This window comes from Pistacia vera, unplaced genomic scaffold (assembly GCF_008641045.1).
Source record: "Pistacia vera cultivar Batoury unplaced genomic scaffold, PisVer_v2 Contig425, whole genome shotgun sequence".
In the NCBI taxonomy this organism is placed as follows: domain Eukaryota; kingdom Viridiplantae; phylum Streptophyta; class Magnoliopsida; order Sapindales; family Anacardiaceae; genus Pistacia; species Pistacia vera.
The window spans coordinates 475,107-498,131 of NW_022196252.1; the positions used below are offsets into that span (position 1 = coordinate 475,107).

The window sequence follows — 23,025 nt, forward strand, 5'->3', positions numbered from 1 at the left end:
CACAAAGCATCATCCCAACTATACTACTCTTCTAATTCATTCTATTGTAGTATTTTTCAATGCTCTCTACCCTTAGAATAGTTATACCCACCAAGCTCTCTACTCATAGGGTAATTGCATACACAATTCTCTTACACTTTCTTAGGCCACTTTTCTATGTACAACTAGTGCCTATGGATGGTTCAACTTCACCAATGCACTTGTGAGATGCCAACATGCAATATTGCAAGAATTAAGGTTCATTACTCACACTCAAACCTCTTTTAGGCATTTCATCAAACAACTCATGTGCACTATAAAACTCTATCATAGCCATGATTCTAAAACTTTTCCTAACCATCCAAAATGGGGAAAAACCCCCTTCACATGACCACAAAACCTGTCAAAGAAAACACTTCCGAAAAGGGTTTCATAACACCCCTTCAAATCCATCTCAACTACCTTGTCAACCCAACAACCCATTTTTCATATTTGCAAGGTATTAACATTCACAAAGCATAAAAATCTCCATTTAAACCTCCATACATGGCATATCACATGTATATCACATACATACTTCATTTCTATCAAAACCCTAATCAAGAAATTTCATGAATCTCAACTTGGGTTGGGTTTTACTTACCTTGTTATGGAGAGACTTCACCAAATCTTCCTTTCACTTGGATTGCTTGACTTTTCCTCTACTCTTAACCAAAATAACAAAAACCCTCAAATTTCAATATAACTCAAAACTCACAAATCACACAACTTAAGTAGGAATCCTTACCTTAGGAAGCCTTAGGTTGCTTTTCTACCCCAAATCACTTCAAAATCCCCTTGGAATTCCTTGATCAAAAGAGAAGAGAAGTTGAGAGGAGTAAGGATGGGAAGTTGCGTTTGAGAAGAAGAAATGAGGGGTCTCTTTGATTCTAATTCCTTTTAATGAAATATATACACAATCATTCCCATTTTGCCCTTATTCTTCTTTGGGCATTCCATCCATATCCTTTGATTCATTACAAACTCACCCCCATATCAACATATTCTCCATGAAAAATCCTTACAATTAACTCCCCACTTTTCCTGCTAATTAGGGGTANAAATATTTGTAGTTTTTGTATAATAAATTAATTATATCCATATTTTATCTTATTAAACCTCACTATTTAAAAATTCTTATTAAAACTTTTTTTTTTTTTAATTATCTAAACAAACCCCATGTATTTCCAAAATGTTCCTTTTGTATTGACATTTTAACAATCTTGAATGAATCTATATAGATTCGGATAACAATCATAACTCTTTTGTTTCATGAAATCATGTTTTAATAGTAAATCACACATAAGACGAGTAGCCGTTGTCACTAATTTGATTCTAAAATGGATTATTGTTAAATTTGTCTTATTATTTGTTGATGCAAAAATACACCAACATTTTGACATTAGAAGGAGGGCCTCTGCCAAAATCTTAGAATTTCCAGCAAACAATCCCAGTGATCCAATCACTCAAGGCCCAAAATGGTACGTACAAGATTGAAAACCACCACCGGAAAACATGACAACATGGAAACCACCCACCAGAAGGTGCAACAAGATGCCGCTGGGCGTCGACCACCAGTGCCGCTAGGGCAACATGCCATGAATAACCCAGGGGTAGGGACCTCGAATCCCGAGAACAACCAACTGGTGGAGATGATCAGAATAATGGTTGCACAAGCAATGCAACAGAACGTGGCTAAGTTAAGAAATCAGCTACTGACTTCCTAGGACCTTGACCAGCCACGCTTTACAGATATCACCTCGACAGGTCGAAATTCAGCTGGTGACCAATGTGGTTCACTGGCACTAAGGGGCAATCTACATCCTCGACGTCATAGAGTCCATTCCGCTCACGAACATGAGTCCCGCGGACGAACTAACCCTGAGAGGCGACCAGGAAAACAACCAATAGGGGAAAATGAAGATAATGGTCGCCCAAGGGACTTCAACTTGCCCGGTGGTATCCCCAGCGTCAATGTGTTAGTTTTAACCCATGCCTAAGGTAGGCTCAAACCTCGCAAGCTCACGAGACGAGTCATGTGCACCAATTTGGTAATGACCGACATTCTAGTTATAACCAACTTCACGAGAAACGTACTGACAAGCATGATAGCACCTACTAGCCTAGTCATCATGACTCAACCTCGCATATCAATGCGCGTAATAGAGGGGGCTCACAAGCAACAGATTTATGAACTCACTTGCTCGTGGTAAGGCTGAACAGAGCCGACCAATGCAATCCTCACAACGAAGACTTAGATCGGGAACAAAAAATGCTTGACGATCTAAGAGCTCGCCAGAACAATGCAGCAGAAGAGATAGTGAGCTCTCCCTTTATAAAGAAAGTTCGCCAAGCCTCGCTTCCTAGGGATTCAGGGCGCCAAAAAGTAACTTCGATGGGAAATGAGATCTAAGAGACCACCTCAACACTTTCAACGACCTGATGGAGCTGTATCAGGTTTGTGACTTGGCAAAGTGTTGTTGCTTTGCAGTCACACTAGTAGGGGATGCCAAGAGGTGGTACAAAAGACTCAAGGCAAACTCCATTAGTTTTTGGCAACAATTCTCCTTGTTGTACTTACAGCAATTCCGAGCAAGGAGATAGTTAGCAATGCTGCTCAGCTATTTGAGCAACATTCATTAGGAGAGAGACGAAATATTGACCTTGTATTTAACGAGGTTCCAGAATGAGCAGGCAAAGGTCGCAGATGCATCTGAAGAATCAATCCAGACTTTTCTAATTGTGGGCATCAGGCCGTAAATGGAGCTGTGGAAATAGCTCCAAAGTGAAGATCATGTGAACCTAGCAAAGTTTTACTAGATGGTAGCTAAGCATCAGTGAGTAGAAAGCTCGCTAGCCGCTCTAGCCAGAAGCTCGCCACGGAGAGCCCCAGATAGGCGATAAGATCGCTTATCAGATAAATGAAGGGGCCAAGACCGTAATGACCTGGATCGAAACAGGTTCCACAAGAGGCAGAAGACAGAAAATCACAGGGAAATGTAGCCTTTCCCGCGGTATATAGAATACACCCCTCCTCACACAAGACAAAGCTCACATATATGAAGTCTCCCGTGAGGCTAAGAGGCTGCCTACTCTAGAAAGAATGAGGGGGGCCCTGGACAGAAGAGATCGGCAAAAATATTATCAATACCACTGAGACATCGGGTATAACACCAATGAGTGCTAGACTTTGAAAGATGCCATCAAAGATCTAATACGAAGGGGCCACCTAAAAGAATTTTTTAAGAAGGCACCAACTCGCGAAAGTACTGGCGAGTAGAATAACTAGATCCAGCAAGCCTCGGCCAACGCCAACAATGAAGTCCTAGTGGGCAAGATCTACGGGGATCTCGACATTACAGGGAACTTAAGGTGCTCTCACGAGCAATATGCTCAAGAGGCCAAAACAGATTCGGTCCCCCAAGTAATGAGCTATGAACAGAAGCCGTCGAAGCAGCCTAGACAAGAGAGTGATATGATAGGATTCACAGTGGAAGAGTGTGAAGAATCTTCTCACTATAATCATGATGCGCTTATGATTGCAGCCAGGATTGGTAATGTCAGAGTACTAAGGGTGATGGTCGATAATGGAAGTGCAACGAACATCATTTTCTTGGGAGCTTTCCGAGAAATGAGGTTCACAAAGAGAGATTTAAGGGCATGCCCATCACCACTCTATGGATTCACCGGAGACAGCCTATTCCCCAAAGGAACGATCGACCTGCCTATGACTCTAGGGGCAGACCTAAAATCAAGACGGTGATGACAAAATTCTTAATGGTGGACTACCTGACCACATACAATGTTATCCTCGGAAGGCCGATCTTGGATGATCTGAGTGCAATCACTTCAGTGTGTTGCCAAGCAATAAGGTTCTCGATTCCAAGCGAGGTAGTGTCAATCAAAAGCTACAGGAAAAAATCTCAGGAATATTATAATCGGCCCATTGATGCTGCACTAAAATGGCTACTCTCGAGAACTATGGTCATTGCAGAGTTCGAGCCAAACCCCAGATCTCTTGAGGATACCATAGATTCTTGCATCCATAAAGAAGAGCTTGCAGTAGGGCCAATAGAAGAGCTACGGGATATATCTATCAACGAGGAAGACCCAACTCGCGTATTAAAGATCAGCAGTAGTCTGAGTAAAGAAATGGCCGACAGTCTGGTGGGGTTTCTAAAGAAAAATCTTGATGTATTCGCATGGGCACATGCGAATATGGTAGGGATCAGCCTTGAGATAATATGCCATAAATTGAACGTCAACCCAGCAGCTTGACCAATCAGACAAAAGAGAAGATCTATGGATGCGGGCGTTCTAAAGCGCTTAAGGATGAAGTTGACAAAATCTTGAACATCAACTTCATCAGGGAAGTGAAATAGCCAGACTGGCTCACCAATCCTGTCCTGGTGAAAAATTTGAATGACAAGTGGTGGACTTACGTCGACTTTATAGACTTAAATAAAGCTTATCCCAAAGACAACTTTTCACTGCCCTGGATCAACCAATTAGTAGATGCGATAGCAGGGAATGCACTACTTAGCTTCATGGATCCATACTTAGGATACAACCAAATCTTGTTGTATCAGCTAGATGAAGAACACACCTCATTTATTACTGACCGGTGTATTTACTGTTACAAGGTTATGTTGTGCTGGGGCGACCTATCAAAATCTGTAAAACTATGGAGGTGTATATTGATGAAATGCTCATCAAATCAAAGGTCCCCAAAAGCCACGTTGAACACCTAGGGGAAACGTTCGACATCTTCAGAAAATACAGAATGAGGCTCAACCTTTTGAAGTGTGTTTTTAGAGTAAGCTCGTGAAAGTTTCTAGGTTTCCTAGTAAATCAACAGGGTGTTGAAGCCAACCCAGAAAAGATTCAAGCTCTCTTGGACATGAAAAGCCCAAACAACATAAGACAGATTTAGAGCCTGACAGGGCATGTGGCTGCACTCAGTACATTTGTCCCCCGAGCCACATATAGGTGCCTACCATTCTTCAAAACTCTGAAGGGAAATAAGGTTTCAAATGGATAGATGAGTGCGAGAAAGCATTCCAAGAATTGAAGAAGCATTTGGGGCATCCTCCTTTGCTATCAAAGCCCATCCAGGGCAAGCCTTTGCTTCTGTACTTATTGGTATCTAAGTCCGTGATCAGGGCAGCTTTGGTACACAAAGAAGCAGAAGTGCAATGACCGGTGTACTATATGAGCAAGAGGTTGCTCGATGCTAAAACAAGCTACCTTGAGATGGAAAAGCTAGCCTACGCACTAGTCATCGCCGCTTGGAAGCTACGGCTTTATTTTCAAGCGCACTCTATACATGTGCTGACTATCTTTCTATTGAGGAAAATTATGTCGATGCCTAAGGCATTGGGCAGGTTGATCCAGTGGACGATGGACATGAGTTAGCATGATATCAAGTACATCCTGAGAATAGCGATAAAATGTCAGGCTTTGGCAAACTTCATTTCAGAATTTTCCTATCAGCTCGAGGGAGAAATAAGCTCGCCAGAGGCAAACACCTCGGAGGTAAGCGAACAACAGAAACCAAAGCTTGACGATCTATGGCAGTGGACTATGTATGTAGATGGGTCCTCAAATGAGAAGGGGCAGGAGCTCAACTCTTGCTTGAAAGTCTCGAAAGGAACTAGATCGAAGCTTCAGTCAGATTTAGGTTTGTTGCCTCCAACAACGAGGTAGAGTACGAAGCAATGCTTATAGGGATCTGCCTCACCAAAGAAATGAAGGTAGAGTCCATTAAGATCTACAATGATTCTGAGCTCATATTCTATTAGATTTCCGGGGAATATCAAGCCAAGGAAGGGAAAATGACATCCTATCTCCGGCAAGTAAAATCTGAGCTTGAGTAGTTCAAATCCTTCACTATTCTTCAAATCCTTCACTATTCTTCAAATCCCAAGGGAGAAGAATTCAGTGGTCGATGCTGTAGCTCGCCTAGCTTCTGCAATGAGCCAAGAGAAGACTGATTCAATACTTGTTAAATTCCTCCCAAGTCCAAGCATCCTCGCTCCAAAAGAATCAATCTTAGTAATATGGTAGAAATGCAACTGGATGGATGCAATAATTGCCTACCTAAAAGATGGAATAGTTCCTGAAGGAAGAAATGAATCCAGGACACTCCAAGCAAAATCAGCTCGATATATGCTCATCAATGACAAATTGTATAAGCGTGGGTACAATTCATTGCTCCTACGGTATGTTGACCATGAAGACGTGGACTATATTCTGAGAGAGATCCACAAAGGCATCTGTGGGAACTATGCAAGGGGAAGATCTCTAGCATACAAGGTGCTTCGTTAGAACTACTACTAGCCAACGATGCAGTAGACTATGTGCGCAGATGCGACAAATGTCAGAGATTTGTAGATGTTCTGCGAGCTCCACCTCAAGAGTTAACCACCTTGACAAGTGCTTGGCCATTTGCAATCTGGGGGATTGATCTGATCGGCCTTTTCCCTCAAGAAAAGGAAGGTGTTAAGTTTGCAGTGGTCGTAGTAGATTACTTCACTAAGTGGGCAGAAGTCGAGCCTTTAGCTACCATCACGTCGAACAAGCTGAAAGATTTTGTTTACAAAAATCATTTGTAGATTTAGAATCCCCCACAAAATAATAACCGACAATGGAAAACAGTTCTACAATAAGGACTTCAGATCTTTCTGCAAACAGCTTGGTATTAAGAAGAGTTTCGTCGCTGTTTATTGACCTCAAGCTAATGGCCAAGTAGAAGTTGTGAACAAAGTAATCAAACACACTATTAAGAAGAAGCTTGATGCTCTAAAAGGAAGATGAGCTGAGGAATTGCTCGAGGCCCTATGGTCTTACAGAACGATAACCAGAAGCTCGATAGGAGAAATCCCATTCTCTCTATCATACTGGTGTGAAGCAATGACCCCAGTTGAAGTGGGGATTACTTCGTTCCAGAGGGAAGTCTTCAACGAAAAATGAACAAGGATCTTATCCGCTTGAGGCTAGACTTAATCAAAGAACATCAAGCCAAATCTCAGCTAAGGCTCGCTTCATACTAGCAACGAGCCAGACGATACTTTAACTCGAAAGTCAAGAACAAAAACTTTGAAGTGGGCGACCTAGTCTTCAAAAAGGTTGTCTAAGGTACACAAAACCCGAATCTGGGGACACTTGGGCCCAAATGGGAAGATCCATTCACGATCTCTGAAAAGCTCGTACCAGGAACTTTCCACTTGGAATGCCTCAATGGCGAAGCCATATTGCAAGCATGGAATGCCGAGCATTTGCGAAGGTATTACCAATGAGCTGCTCAGGTTCCAATCATGTTTTGTTTTCTCTCTTATAATTATTGTAAGGTCGTTTATGGCCAAAGTATTATCAATAAAAAGAGGTATTATTCATGAACTTTACTTTGTTTGTCATTCTTTGTTTATTAATATCTTGTTCATCGTTTACCATCTTTGGTTTCAAAAATTACGACCTACGCGATCACACCTAAAAACTCAGAGTCAAGAGTTTGGAAAAAAGCAGCTGAGCTTGGTAAGCCACGCCAAAATCTAACTCCCTAGGGGCGAAACTCCCCGAATCGACGAAGTTACACTTGGAAAAATTGAAGTAAAACATGTTGAAGGAAAATCAGTCATAAGTCAGTGGCTAAAACTCGAGACAGACAGCTAGTCCAAACTCAGAGTTGTCGCACAAGATTTTCTTATATGTATTCAAAAAGTTCCTCAAAAATCGAGCTACGCATAACTTGGAGCAAATTCGAATTGTTCATGATAAGTCTAATTAGGACGATTAAAGCGACTTTGCAGAAATTAAAAATTGCTCAACAGATATATGCAAAAAATGTCTTTAATTAATTGTAAAGTTTAGTTACAAAGTAAACTAGATTTTTTTTTTTCTAAGCAGTTGGAGGAGCGGGGGCATTGTCACCAATTTGGGTAGAGAGATCGTCAACAGTAAGAGTCTTTGCAGCCTCTTCAGGGTTGGGAGCTAGGACATCTTTCGGAGCCTCGACTGGAGGAAGGTTGACAACAATAGGTGGGAGTGTAGCCAGGGGAGTCGGATCCTCGATTTCCTACTTAATGTGCATCCTCCTCTCCTTCCTTGACCTCCTTCTCGTCCTCACCGTCGAGCTTAGAGTCATTTGAGTAAACATAAGCCATCCCTTGAGCCTCAGTCCTCATCCTGTTGACTTCCTTTTGATAAGCCCACAAAAGAAAGGAGAAGTCGATCGAGATGCCCTAGAGCCAATCAATTATTGTAGAATTGACTCTTTGTAATAATGTTCATTAATCAATAATAAAAGGCATTTTATTCTATATCGCGTAAATCATTATTATTGCAATATGTATTGATATATGTCCTTAGAATGGTAGAACCGTGACGAGGGTATCAAGTGTTTCAAATCTTGATAGTGAGAACCCTATGAGCACATATGGTGGCCATTCTAGAAACGTCCGTAGCCAGTATTATCTGAAGTAAGGGCACAGATAATACGGTAAGGCTATCATAGTGTTGAACGACCTGTCGAAAGGCAGTGATGATCTCACTTGTCAAGGTGTTTGGTGACAACTTGGTGCAACACATGGGTGGTTGTGTAGGCGGATATACCGCAGCAAGTTACTAGACTGACCCACCAGAGGATTCCATATGGATGGTAACCCCAGTGTCTATGGAACAAATCCTCTAATGAATGGTGGTGCATGTGATCCTTAGACTTGAGATCCGGAGCGCCTTGTGCACCGATTGGTACAGTTTGACATAGCCTAACGCAGTTCTATCAGAGCTGTCAGTATGGTGGTGATTGGCTGTATTAAGGAGTGTATCAAGACTATGGTGGATTGACAGAGGATTCTCACTCCCGGGTACGGGAGAAGTTATCTCACGGTGCAATTCAGTATATGGCAATGACACTAAAACTGTGACCACAGTGGGATTGAGTGTTGCTCTATCCAGGTTATAATACGGTCATTGGTCCAGAAACTGAATATAAATATCGAGAGTAACCGAGGTGGTGACACTATTTCTATGCCTTCGTCTCGTCGAGATAAGTATGATGAAAGGATCGAATTGTACGGTAACCGTATCGTTGACAGGTAGTACTTTGTGAATCCGAATCTATCGGGTGGCCATGATGCCTTGCTAGGGGCCAATCTTGGTCTGGTATTAGTGAGACGATTAATTGGTGTTAATCGTGATACTATACACTACGGTATGATGAGGAGCTATGGATCACACCCAAGAAGATAATTTAAGAGCAAGAAGAAAGAAGGGCGGTTCGTTTTTGGGCGAAGGGGTATTTTGGTAATTCACAGTACAATTAAATTTGCTGAGGCGTAGCCTTTTTTATTAATTTGTTTAAAAATTAAAAAATGAAATTACGGTTAAATGTGTGTTCGCACATATTAATTAAATCATATTATTGTTAAATGTTAATTAAATGTTAATTGATTTTAATTGGAAATGATGAATTAAATTAAAATATCTAATTGGGAGTGTTTGGCAACATGGGGTGGTTGGGTTGGACCCAAGCCCATTCCATGTGGAATAGGGCAACTTAGTTTTACTATAAAAGAAAAGTTTCTTTGTAAATTTTTTAATGATAACTTTTTCATTCATCACTATTTCATTGAAAAGGAAGAAATACAGCAGCCCAAAAACACTCTCCCACCCACGCCCTTTCACTGTTCCATTGAAAAACAAACACTTTGTTTTTCTTCTTGATTCTTAAGGCCAGGAGGATCTAGCAAATCCTCCTGTGGTCTTGTGTTGTCTTCGTGTGGACATCTACGGGGGTTTTTTTTTTGCGAGCCTACACTTGGATCGGTAGCAAACACGTTCAGAGACAACATTGGTGGAGCCTCCAAACGTGGGTATGAATCTAAACCTTTGGATTTATTTTTCTGCAGATTCTTATAAAATATAAACTGTAATTTTCTATGCCCTGATTTTGGGTTCTAAGGAACGATCCATGGTTGTAATTTTTTGTTTTCCGCTGCGCAACCGGGTCGTTTACTAACAACGACCTCGTTCAGCTCCCCAACTTCAAGCCTAAGCTACTCAGTTTCAGCCTCGACCTTTTGTCGTGAGACCTATTTAAACTTTGCCTCCCAATTCGAGCCGAGGTGAGCTCGGAGATCAGCTTATTGTTGGCACCTCACTGCTGTGACAAACTCTTCTTAGCGTCAATCGCTTTGGCTTCGACTTTTGCTTGAACAGCCTCAATTGCCCTAATTTTGTCAAGGAATTCCCTTTGCTTGACCCTGAAGGCCGCCATTTCCTCTTTAAGCAGCTCAAGCTCGGCTTGCTTTGAGTCATTCTCTCTCTCTGCAACCTCGGCCCTAGCCAAGGCATCCTCCTTGAGCGTCTTCGCTTCTTGCCACCATTGGTGAGTGCCTATCAATGTTGGGTAACACTCATCATAGAGAAGTTTGCTCAACACGTAGGCTTAAAAAAGAAAATAATGAAAGTCAGAGAGGAATAAAGAAAAACGTATATAAAAAAGGGAGAGGGGTGCAAACTGCTGATATCTTTGTCACGTAGCTGCATACCCAAGCCAACAGTTGTGGAGCAGACGAATCCCTAATGCCTGCATAGGTTCGTAGGGTGACAGCGTCCTTGACCGCTGAGGGCCCAATGCTGATGTGTTCAAGGAGCTGGTTGGTTATCGCATCAAGCGTAACTCAAGCTTCCTTGTTCATCATTGTGCCTTTCCTGTTAAGGCGAGCTTGATTTACTTCCCACGAGAATAATAGCTTCGCCCATGGGAATGGACTTCTTCTTGGCCAAGTCCTTGGTCGTGGATTTCTGTGGGCCTCCAGCTTGCCCTCCGACCTCTTTGCCCAAGCCACCTTGCTACTTGGCAACCTTTCGTTTTCCCGAGCCCTCTTGAGGCTCGGTCAACTTCTTTTTGCCGAAGCCCTCATGCTACTCCGTCATCTTTTTCTTCCTCGAGCTATCATGTTGCTTGGATGCCTTCTGTTTCCTCGAGCCTCCAATTGGCTCGGATGTTTTCTTTGCCGACCCCTTTTGCGGCTCAGGGGCACCTTTCCTTCTGATTGCCTTGGAGGCAGTCGTGTGCTTCTTGGCACTTGGGTCTTCCCCAAGCTCGCCACCGCTTTGCTTAAGGGCCGGATGCAAGGCACCCAACCTGACTGTTCCAGCAGCATCGGTAGGCTGCCTTTTTGCTGAAGCGATCGGTGACTTCTTGGCAGCCCCGGAAGTCGCCTTCTTCTTCTTTTTCAGCCCCTTCGGTTTCTCGGCACACATTTCTGTGAAAGGAGAAGCAAACAATTAGTGACCTAAAAAAAAAAAAAAAAAAGCGCGAGCAAGTAAACACTTTACCTTTTTTGAGGATGGTATTGAAATTGGCATTGTCCACGCAAAAGTCGTATGCCCTCAACCGAGGAAGCGAGATAATCTCATTGACGTTGCGCTCNTTCAACTCCTCATTTGGAGGTATGCACAACCGCTTTCTGAAATAGAGGACACCATCTCTCACAAAGAACTCTGCTGACTTGCCCTCACATACTTGCTGAACTGTTTTCTGACACCACTCATCGGCCATTTGCTTTTCTCTAAGTTCCTCTAGTAAAGAAGACTGTACCTCTAGGCTGGCAAGTCTTCCCGGAGCCACTTCAATCTGCTCCTTAGACAATTCTTCTATTAACTCTTTCTACCNTAAAACTCACAAATCACACAACTTAAGGAGAAATCCTTACCTTAGGAAGCCTTAGGTTACTTTTCCACCCCAAATCACTTCAAAACCCCTTGGAATACCTTGATCAAAAGAAAAGAGAAGTTGAGAGGAGTAAAGATGGAAAGTTGAGTTTGAGAAGAAGAAATGAGGGGTTTCTTTGATTCTAATTCCTTTTAATGAAATATATACACAATCATTCCCATTTTGCCCTTATTCTTCTTTAGGAATTCCATCTATATCCTTTGATTCATTACAAACTCACCCCTATAACAACATATTCTCCATGAAAATTCCTTACAATTAACTCCCCACTTTTCCTGCTAATTAGGGGTAGAAAGGTCAATTTGCCCTTAGGAAAGAAAATATCTAAAACTCAATCAACCTTTTATTCGGCCTGTCGCCACGGCGAAGAAACTTCTGTCGCCGCGGCGAAACTGTCCAGCAGCTTCCCTGTGGCTTCAACCTCTCTTCGCCGCAGCGAAGATTCTTCTTCGCCCCGGCGAAGCACGGCAGACTGAACTTCTGCTGTTTTCAACCAATTTTAGGGCAAACATTCAACACAACATTCAATCAAACCATAATACCAAAACCAATCTCAAGTAAGAGCGAAAGAGGAGACAACAAACACGTACCTCAAGTGGGGCGTTACACTTTGGTTGTGAAGCTTTGTGAGTTTTAGTATATATTGAGGGTTTTTGTTCTTTTGGTTAAGAGTAGAGAAAACGTCAAGCAAACCAAGTGAAAGAAAGAGTTGGTGAAGTCTCTCCATAACAAAGTAAGTAAATCCCAACCCAAGTTGAAATTTTAGAATTTTCTTGATTAGGGTTTTGCTAGCAATGATGTATGTATGTGATATACATGTGATATGCCATGTTATTGAGGCTTAAATGGAGATTTCTAGTGCTTGTGATTTGTTTATACCTTTCAAATATAAGATGACTTGTGGTTGGAAAGGTAGTTTGAGAAGGAATTAAGGGTATTGTGGAACCTTTTTGGAAGTGTATTTCTTTGGCAGGTTTTGTGGCATTGTGAGGGGTTTTCTCCCCTTTTGGATGGTTAGAGAAAGATTTAGAATCATTGCTATAGTAGAGTTTTAGGATGCACTTGAGTGTTTGATGAAATGCCTAGTAGAGTTTTGAGTATGATTAGTGAACCTTAATTCTTGCAACATTGGCTGTTAGCATTTCATAAGTGCATTAGGGGAGATGAACCATCCATAGGCACTTGTGCATTGAAGTGACCTAAGAAAGTAGGAAACTTTGTGTATGCAATTACTCTATGAGTAGAAACTTGGTGGTTGTAACTACTCTAAGGGTAGAGAGAATGAGAAATGCTAGAATATAGTGAATTAGAAGAGTAGTAGAGATGGGTTGATGCTTGTGATCATCACTCGATAGTTATGGGAGTCTGGGTTGATGCTTTGTGATCACCGCCTGAATAGCCCTTAGAGATGGGTCATGCTTTGTGATCGTCACCCAATAAGTAGTAGAAACGTGGATGCTTTGTGATCCCCACCCGGTTAGTCATTAAAAAAAGGGGTGATGCTTTGTGATCATCATCCGACATTTATTAGAGGTGGGTTGATGCTTTGTGATCGTCACCCCACGTGATTAGAGACGGGTTAATGCTTGGTGATCGTTACCCAAAGTCATGAGAAACGGGTAGTGCTAGGTGGTCTCCACCGATAGTTACGAAAACCGAGTAGGTGCTTCGTGATCCCCACTCGGTAGTCACTAAGAATGGGTTGGTACTGGTGAATTCCACCCGGTCATGGAGAGTGAGATGGTACTGTGTGAATGCCATCCGGCCGTACCTCCAGTAGATGAGGCCATGACTTTCAGTAGAAAACAGAAATAGACCCAGAAATAGTATAGAAAGAATTAAGTGTAATACATACGGGGCAGCACATAAAGGGTTTTACTTACTGAGCATTATTTTGTGCTCACCCCGTTATTTTCCTTTGTGGATGCAGGATCTAGGTGATGATGCAGTCGGAGGGGCGTCGGCAAGCGAGGAGCAATAGCTACACTGTTTCCCCTGTTTTGTCTTTTAAAAATGACTTTTAGTAAACAATACTCTTTGTATATAAAAGACATATGACTTATAATGAAAAGAAAGTTTTTGGGCCCCATTTTCTATTGTTATTATGCATGCATTGTATTATTTTTCAGCAGTTGTTACAAAAAGAGTAAGGGGAAAAGAGTGCTCAGTGATTTATAGTGGTTCAGAATTGTGATGAAAAGCCTCCAATGTCCACTTCCTCACGACAACCTCTTCAAGGTTCCACTAGAATCGGATTACGCCAAGTTACAATAGTTTGACAGGATTTCACTTCCGGTTTTAAAAAATTTCACCTAAGATAAAATGAATTCAAAATGTTTGTGTGGGTTTTTGCCTCTACTCTAGGCTATTACACAATTTTTACACAAATTTCTCTCTAAGATATTGAATGGGGATCTTGGAGAGTGGTGAGAAGATGTAGAATTATAGCTCAATGAGTATTTTGATGTTGCAGGGACTTGTTTGCTGCACTTCTTCTCTAGTTCTTTCTTCTTCAAAGTAAGATTTTATACTATGATATGAAAATATATATAGTTGTTCATATCTGTTAGGGAAAAGTTACAACTTGCAAAAGTAGGAGGAACGGGTGTTCCAATATCGCAAACGGTCGTTCCTAACTCCAATTATCATAAAATTTGAAATCTCTTGATCTAGTAACGGCCATTATTTTGTTTGTAATGGCCGTTCATTTATTTTGATATGCGCAAGCCATATATCATTGGAAATCTATTTTAGTTTGTTTTCTCATGAATTTTACATAGTTGAATTTGGAGTTCTCTAGAGAAAGTTATAGCCCAATCTTTGCAACTTATCCAGATTTTCCAAAATGATGAACGACTTGGTGGAATGGTATTGTTCATGCATGGAATGACTTGGGGACTTAATGATCAACCATTCCACTTTGAATCTCCAATTTTCCAAAATTTGGAGAAGTGAAAGACTTTTTGGAATAGGGTCGTTCTTGCCTAGAACATCTTGAGGATAGAGAAACGGTCATTCATTCTCTTGGAACTGGATTTCCTCCATGATTCCAGGTGATTTGGAAAAAGTGATAAATACTAAAGTTTTAGCCCTTTGAATTATCTTTCTGACGGTGCAACAGTCATGTAATTATAATATTTGTAGCAAAGCATATCCTCGAAATACCGAAGAGATATTTTGGATCTTTATTCTACCAAACTGTCAACTCATGTCATGATTTTATCCTTGATTCCAGATGATCTAGGGAAAGTGATAAGCATAAACTTTTTAAATTTAAGTTATCTTTACAATGTCACAAGAATCGCCAGATTTGGAGCTTTCTAGACAAAGTTATCTCCAAAATACCGAAAGATAGTTCTGGATGTTGATTTTGCCAAACTGTAAAGTTGTATCTTGATTTTCTCCTTGACCCCGGCTAATGTGGGTGAACTTATAAAAGATTTATCCCTTTGAATTATCATTCCAACGTCGCAGAAATGACCTGATTTAGATCTCTCTACCCAAAGTTATCATCAAAATACCGATGAGTGTTCCAGAGGACAGTGTGAGGATATGAAAGCTGGGTTGCCTAGAGGTGGGAACAACGTTCTAAGATTAAATCCATTTTCATTTTTGGTTATGACTTATTTCATGCCTTAAGAGTTTTGTTAGTCCTTATACAATTATTTTTCTAGTTTTGGCACATCAAAACACATAAGGGTCCAACAATTTTGTTGGAGTTCTAGGAAACAAGAAGTTGTGGCTCAAACCACAGTGGAAGCTGAATATGTTGCTATAACAACTGCCACCAAACAAGCAATATGGATTCGGAAACTGATGAAAGACTTGGAAGATGAACAAATGGAAGCAACAGTGATTGCTTGCAACAATAAATTTATTATTTCTATTGTCGAACATCTGGTCCAACATAGAAGAACAAAGCATATCAACAACAAATATTATGCAGTTCAAGAAGTGGAGAAATTGAAAGAGATCAAAATGGAGTCTTGTAGCTCTGAATTTCAAGTGGCGGATATTTTCACCAAAACTTTGCCAAAATCAAGATTTGAAATGCTAAAGAATTTGCTTGGAATGGGCATAAAAAGGTTCAATGAAGAGTTTTGAAGGTTGAACCTATTTTGGTGAGTGCAAATCTTGTGATACCCCTGTATTTTTGATATGTTTTACTAAGAATTTTTAATTGTAATTTAGGGGGCAAAGTGCAAGGATTTGGAACATTTGAGGGAGGAAAGTGTCATAGCTAAAACATGGAAGGCCAAATTAAAATTTGCCCAATTAGTACTCTGTAGTGAGACAAACTGCTCAAAATCGCACAAAAATACACAAAAAGCAACAGACCTAATAATAAGGCTCAAGCAGAAACAACAAGCAAGGATCTACTTAAATGACTATTCAGAATATGCTGTAATACCAAATGAAAGTTTATGACTTAACCAAGTTCATTAAACTTATGCATAATAAATTAATCATGTTTATTTGTGCTTGTGGGTTTGTCCATTCATCATCAACACATTGCTGAACATCCAAGACATAAAGTAAAGCACACACAAATGGTTTTATCATGGTTCGACCAAATGCCTACATCCACGGGACCACGTCCAAACAAAGCAAATCCACTATAGCAAACATTCAAGGCTCATTACAAAGTTGTAGTTGAGCAAACTAATGTAAAACACACCCTATTTTAACAAAGCTCTAACTTCATCTTTTGGATGATCCACCATCTTGCCACAACTTGCTTGAATCCAAGACACCTCTTGGATAGCTCGAGCTCCACTCAAGCTTCAACACCGAAGACGCACTTCAGCTCCACAGCTTGAAATCCCACCAAGCTTTTCATCAATGGAACCACGCACGTTCCAACAACTCTTAAACAACCAAGGTTAACATGGTCTTTTAAAGCTTACTAAAGCATAAGGGAACCTAACCAAATATGAAATCAACTTCAAAAGATTTTCAACGAACAATAAGAAGAGTATTCAGGTTCAAAACATAATGCAAGGTTGACGAAGAACGTAGAGAAAACTTGCATAACAATGCATTGGACAACCAACAGACAATCTTTTACAATGTTCAACTATTTTTCGAAAGTTTTCAACCACTTTCTTTAGACCACTTCTAAAAATTTAAACGGATTTCCAGCACCTCATCTGAGATATTAACATCTATATATGGACCACTTACACATATCTCAAGCCTGGAAAAATATCCTAGCAACAAATGAAACACAACATTTGTATGAAAGTCTGACTGGACGACTGTCTGCACACTAGACTTTGATGTGCCCACATGTTTTACAATAAAAATAAACTAAGTGTTTGCACATCAACACAAAGCGTCATGACAATTGAAAGCTACAAAAACAATTGTGCTTAAACAATATGATATGCAAACAGCAAAACTTAATGTGCCCACACAACATTCATAATTTGACAAAAATACTTTTCGAGGTCAGAAGTGAGACAAGCAAGGGCGGTTGTGGAATATTCTAATCTAATGATTACTAGCAGTATAATTTGATTGTATAGTATTTAATTAGTGTGATTAACAAAGAATTAATATGTTGATCAGCTTGGTTCGAGTCTTGTTTACTTAGTACTTTAAGCCATTTCAACGACTTGACTTGAGAAGCCGAAAATTCTTCCAGTAGATAACCTTGTTGATGCTTACATGTGACGGATCATTTTTTGAGAACTCAATTTATCCTCTTGGATAAGAACATTCAAGATGCTTATTCTAAGGATTGTGAATCCTTTCTTGTAGAAGGAATAAAGAAATAATATAGAAAAATTTATGATACAGACAATCACTTTTGGTTTGGATATTCGAATAATAGTTTCCGCGATAAACTAAAAGTACTTTTGCAATTCTGAATTTGGATTTTTTATTCTGAATTTGGATTTTTTATTCTGAAATTCCAAATGGACGACTCATAGCACATTATAATCTATAGAAAGAATCTTTCTTGGTACCATAATGTCATAGTATCTTTATTTTTTTCTTCTCTAACTTTTTGGTTCCATTTTTTTTTTTTTTTTAACAAGATTAATGGAAAAAAAAATTAAATCATTAAATATGTTAAAAGTAATTTTTTATGGACTTGGTGTACCACCAATCCTTCATAGTCAATTAATCCGTAACAAATCTTGCTACATTAGCAAAAAAACAAAAATCAGGCGTTTGATCCATTAAGAAAGTAGTTGTAAACAAAGATCCTTTCATAATATCTTTGAAAGTTGAGAGGTGGAAATTTCTATCTCTAAATGTGGCATCTATTATTACGTCCTTAAACAGTGGAAACTGTTGCAAATAATTTTTAATAATTAGCAAAAAATCATATAGAGTTAAACGATGGCAAATTTGCTATTATGTGGAAACCTTAAGAGTTTTTATAAAACCATACTTATTCATAAATATTTCGGGAAGTTTTGATTGTCGACATATATAGAGGCAATATTGGACGGTGTATAGATCATGTTATCTAGTGGTGGGAGGAAGCGAATCTCAATTATCCTTTTGAAATAAGAAAGCGGACCAAGATTCTCATGAAAAGGAAAAAAAAATCCTCATTTTGTAGAAGGAATAATGTAATGTATGTCTTATCATAGAATAAATCTTTTTGTATGATAATGATATAAACGTAATCAACTAGACCATCTCATCCTATAAATTCTAGGTCTCCATGGGCAACAAGAATCATCGGTAAGAGTTACTTGGAATTAAAGAGAAGAGTGATTACGAGATGGCTTTAGCTCAAGTTCAACTCCCACACAACCTCCATGCCATTCTTAAAGAAGCAGACTCCCAGATTGACGCCTCCTGCGACAATCTGATTGAACAGCTCCAGGGTGGAATCTTCTTGAACCAAAACAAACTGGCAAGTAACATCTTCATTGTTGTTGTTGTTGTTGTTGTTGTTATAATTTTGCACCAATTATTTTCAATACTAATACTTAATTAATGTTTTACTGCAGAAGTTTTGGGTTGACAGGCTTTTATGTGCCAATGCCTTCGACATTCATGCAAGGGGTCTCTCAATCACTTGGGGAGATGATAAACGTTACTGGAATTGGACTTACAAGCCAGACACACAAGGGTATTTATATATCACATATATAAATATTGGTTTTCTACCTTATTTATAGTCAATGAAGATTAATTAATCAAATAAATTATGTTTTTGCAGTTGTGTTCAAGTGGAGGTGGCTGAACTATTGAATGTCTGTTGGCTTGACGTAAGCAAGAAATTCCCTGCCAAAAACCTTACTCCAGGGACAGTTTACCAAGTTTCGTTTGTTTTAATGATGAAGAATGGAGAATATGGATTTGCAAATCATCCGGTGAACTTGAAACTCGTCATCCCCAATTACCATGAGACAATTGAACGCAAAGAAGATTTGAGTAAGTTGCCCAAGAACAAATGGTCAGAGGTCCGAATTGGTGAGTTCCTTACATCTTGCAATATGACTGGGGATATGGAAATCTCGATGTTTGAACACGAATCCCAATGGAAGAGTGGGCTGGTTGTCGATAAGATCGTCATTCGCCCAGTGCGCCGGAACTAAGAATGAGGATGATCAACAGCGAGACATATGCAAAACTAAAAGTTTCTAGATACTAAATAATTTAGTTGGCATGCGTCTCATGTTGTACTCGTTGCTTCTCACTATACTCTGTAGTAAATAAAAATGTGAGAATTTGCATACGGGATAATAAATAAAAGCATAATTTATCTGAGGTTGCTTCATAAAAATTTCCCGCATTCTACTTGAACTCTAGTTTCTTGGTTCTATATACATATATTAAGCCTGAGCTATTTGAGCATGAATGAAATGCATACAAAGGGAGAGTACATAGAGGTAGCTGACCATTTTAAAATAATATTCTCAAACACTTTCAAATAGCATATAATAAATTAAAAGATAGCATCTCCATATTGTTGTAAATTTGCGGAGGTGTATATATCAAATATCAATTTGTTCATTTTAAAGCCTACATCCATAGATGACTGAAGAATATACTATTACCACAAAAATACAAGAGTATAACACATAATATGACCCCAAAGGAACGGTATCTTAATACCTATTAGAAGTTTCTAAAGACAAGGTCAAATCATATGATACCTACCAAATATTGGAGTTGTCGACTACTTCAGCATTAATGAGTAACGGAGACGCACTTGGGGGCGCCCCCGAGCCCGTAGGCGGTTTTGGGCTTTTCCATGTATAACCACTGTAGGATTTCTTTTAAGTTACTAATTCCTTTTTGGGTTGGGCTTAGGAATAAGAATCCTTGTAAAACTAGATTTAATCTCTTAAACCTAGTATATAAACATACTTTTCTCTTGTTATGGGTGTGAGAGCAATTCATTCATTGTAAACGAGAGAGGTGAGACATATTGCAATAATATTGACTTAGCTGGACGTGGCCCACATTGGGTGAACCAGGGTAAATCGCGCATATTATTTTCTTTGTTTACTGTTTGTTTTGTTTTATTATTATATTTTGTTCCTGCTGTTGTCTCTATTTCGTTCACCAAAGCCCCAAATTGTTGATAAATTTTGTGACGCCGTCATATAATTCTCTCTCTAATGAGCTAACAACTCTTGATCGGAAATATCTTTCTAATCCTAGTAGGAATTATATTCTTATTTCTTGCATAATTGTATTCATATTCTGACAAGTTATCCTAAAAGAAACATAAACTCAAATAGTACAAAAAATCAAAAGAGGGAAATGAGCCATAATCCTCAACACATATCAAAAGAGAAATGTACATTTATGTTGAAGGTAATGAAGCCAACTTACACGGTTTAATGCTTTATATTTTGATATTTGAATTCGTGCCATGACTATCTGTAAAAATACACAAAATTGATGAGTTGCTTGCTTTTATTAGTTTCTGTTACAGTACTGAATACTCCTTGTTTAAGTTTTTGAAAGTTTTAATACTTTACCAAGTAACCTAAGCGGAATGGGTTGTTAAGTTGATTTTAGTGTCCATTCATCACCATTACAAACTAGACATTCATGAACCAAAATAAAGCACACTAGAGGATTTTACATGGTTCAACAAAATGCCTACATCCATAGGACCAAGTCTAGATGAAGCCAATTCACTATGGTAAACATTTACAGTTCAATTACAAAGTCAAAGTTAAGAATCAGTTGCAAGAACACTCCCTGTTTGCAACGCTTCAAACTCCACCCTTTGGTCAAACTTCAAACTACCACAACAAGTTCCACGTTCACGAGACAACCTTGTTAGCCTTGAGCTTCTCTCAAGGTACAACACCAAAGACGCACTTCAGCTCCAAAAGCTTGAAATCCCATCAAGCATCACCAATGGAAACCCACATTCCAGCCATGAAAAAATAAACAAAGTTTATTCAAGGTATTTGTAAACCTACCTAAGGCATATGAAACCTAATTCAAAGCAAAGAAACCTCAAGGAATTTTCAAAGTAATATCAAAGATATATTTAGGCTTAAGAAAAGTTGCATTGGAGAAGACGAATATATAGAAAACTTAGGCTCCAATGCAAGGGGACAGGTGGCCAACATGATGCTTTATGGTTTTACTTTATGAAAAAGTTTATTCCAATCTTTGTTAGGACCACTGACAATTGCAAAAAACTTTCCAGCACATTGTATGAATAAATGACAAGTGTCATGGACCATAAACAAGATCTCAAAAGAGAATAAAAACAGTTCATGGAATATCAAAATGCAATACATGTTATGGAAAATATCTGCCAAATGCGTGTGACCACTCAGACTCTGAAGTGCCCACACGATATACAATAAAACCTCTCTATAGTCATAATGGTGGGACTAACTAATTTTATTACTATGAGGAGGTTATAACTTAATAGAGGTGTAGTTAAAAAAAATTTCTTATTTCATAATTCAAATTTTAGTAGTACAATATTACAATTCATGTTTTAATAATATTAAGGTTTCAATTCAGCACTTCAATTGTCTACTTTCAAAACGGATAGAAGATCGTGTTTTGAAACCAATAGAGATAACTGTCTTTGATGGAATTGTAAATGTAATTGCTGCATGGCAACTGATATGAAGCCACAGACAATTGCTAATTGTTTTAAGCATTACAAAATTAGGACCCCCGATGTCGATGAATTGCAAGTTACAAATGAAGTGGATGAAGAGAATCAAAGAGTTGTTGTAGAATTGAGTGATCAGATTCGACAACTTCACTACACTAATCGAATGAATATTAATGTCTTCCTTAATCATTCAAATGAGTAACAAGTCATGTATTCTTTAACAAAATAAGAAATTATTTCTAATAGTAAACAAGAAGAGAAAGGAAATAATTATGAGGATGATAGTATGGAAATACAAAGCTTCATGTCAAGAAGTTTTAAACATGCTTGAGAAGCTAGAAATGTTTTGGCTTTAACAAGAAAATGTCCATGCTAGCGAGTAATGTATCCGCAATTTAAAAGATGTAAGAACAACGCTAAAGCATAAATTATTGTCCCAAACAAATTTAGATAAATATTTTATTTCATCTTAAACCTTTAATGTAACATACTATACATTTCTATGCAATATACATGTGGAGGCAACTTTCCTTAAGACAGAAATTAGAAAAATTATAACTTATTACAATGTGGAGTTTATTCTTATTTATAACTATCCCAAATTGGGAATATAATTTTTTATGACTATGTAGAGTTTATTCCTATATATAGTATCACTATAGAGAGGTTTTACTGTAATAGAAAACTGACTTAATTGAATGTGGTCACTTCAACAAAGAGTGATCACACTGAAAATTTAAACATAAATGATTGTGCGATATTCAAAGTGAAGTGTTCATACCATGACTAATGTTATGGTACTAGAATCATAAGTTGACAAATAACTTACAATCTCCCCCTTTGTCAAACTTATGAACAAAGCACAATCTTTTCAATTACAAACTTGTCTCAAAATACCAACAATCAATCAACAAGAGACGGAAACACAAACAACACAAAAACATATCTCATTAAAGGCATAATCATCAAGACGTAGAGCCATGAATGAAACAAAGACAATAAGCAAAACATAATCAGTATCAGTTCAATAAAAAAGTTTTGCAAGATTAAAAAAAAAAAAAAAGTGAACTAAATTGCTACCCCTTAATTAGTATACTCCCCCTGAGTAACTAAACCAAGTCACATTCAAGTAATTATCAATTTAGAGCAAAAAGAGGGTTAGTATAGATAAAAAACAAACAAATAACGTAATTTG

The 23,025-nt window shown here is 38.8% G+C and overlaps 1 protein-coding gene across 1 annotated transcript; it reads left to right on the forward strand.

The window, feature by feature from the left end:
* Nucleotides 1-18,488: 18,488 nt before the first annotated feature.
* LOC116143074 (protein PHLOEM PROTEIN 2-LIKE A1-like) lies at nt 18,489-19,323 on the forward strand. The gene is made up of 3 exons (XM_031428490.1): nt 18,489-18,635; nt 18,733-18,854; nt 18,945-19,323. Exons 1-3 carry the CDS (start codon nt 18,501-18,503, stop codon nt 19,321-19,323), a joined length of 636 nt encoding a protein of 211 aa, XP_031284350.1. The 5' UTR covers nt 18,489-18,500.
* Nucleotides 19,324-23,025: the final 3,702 nt, after the last annotated feature.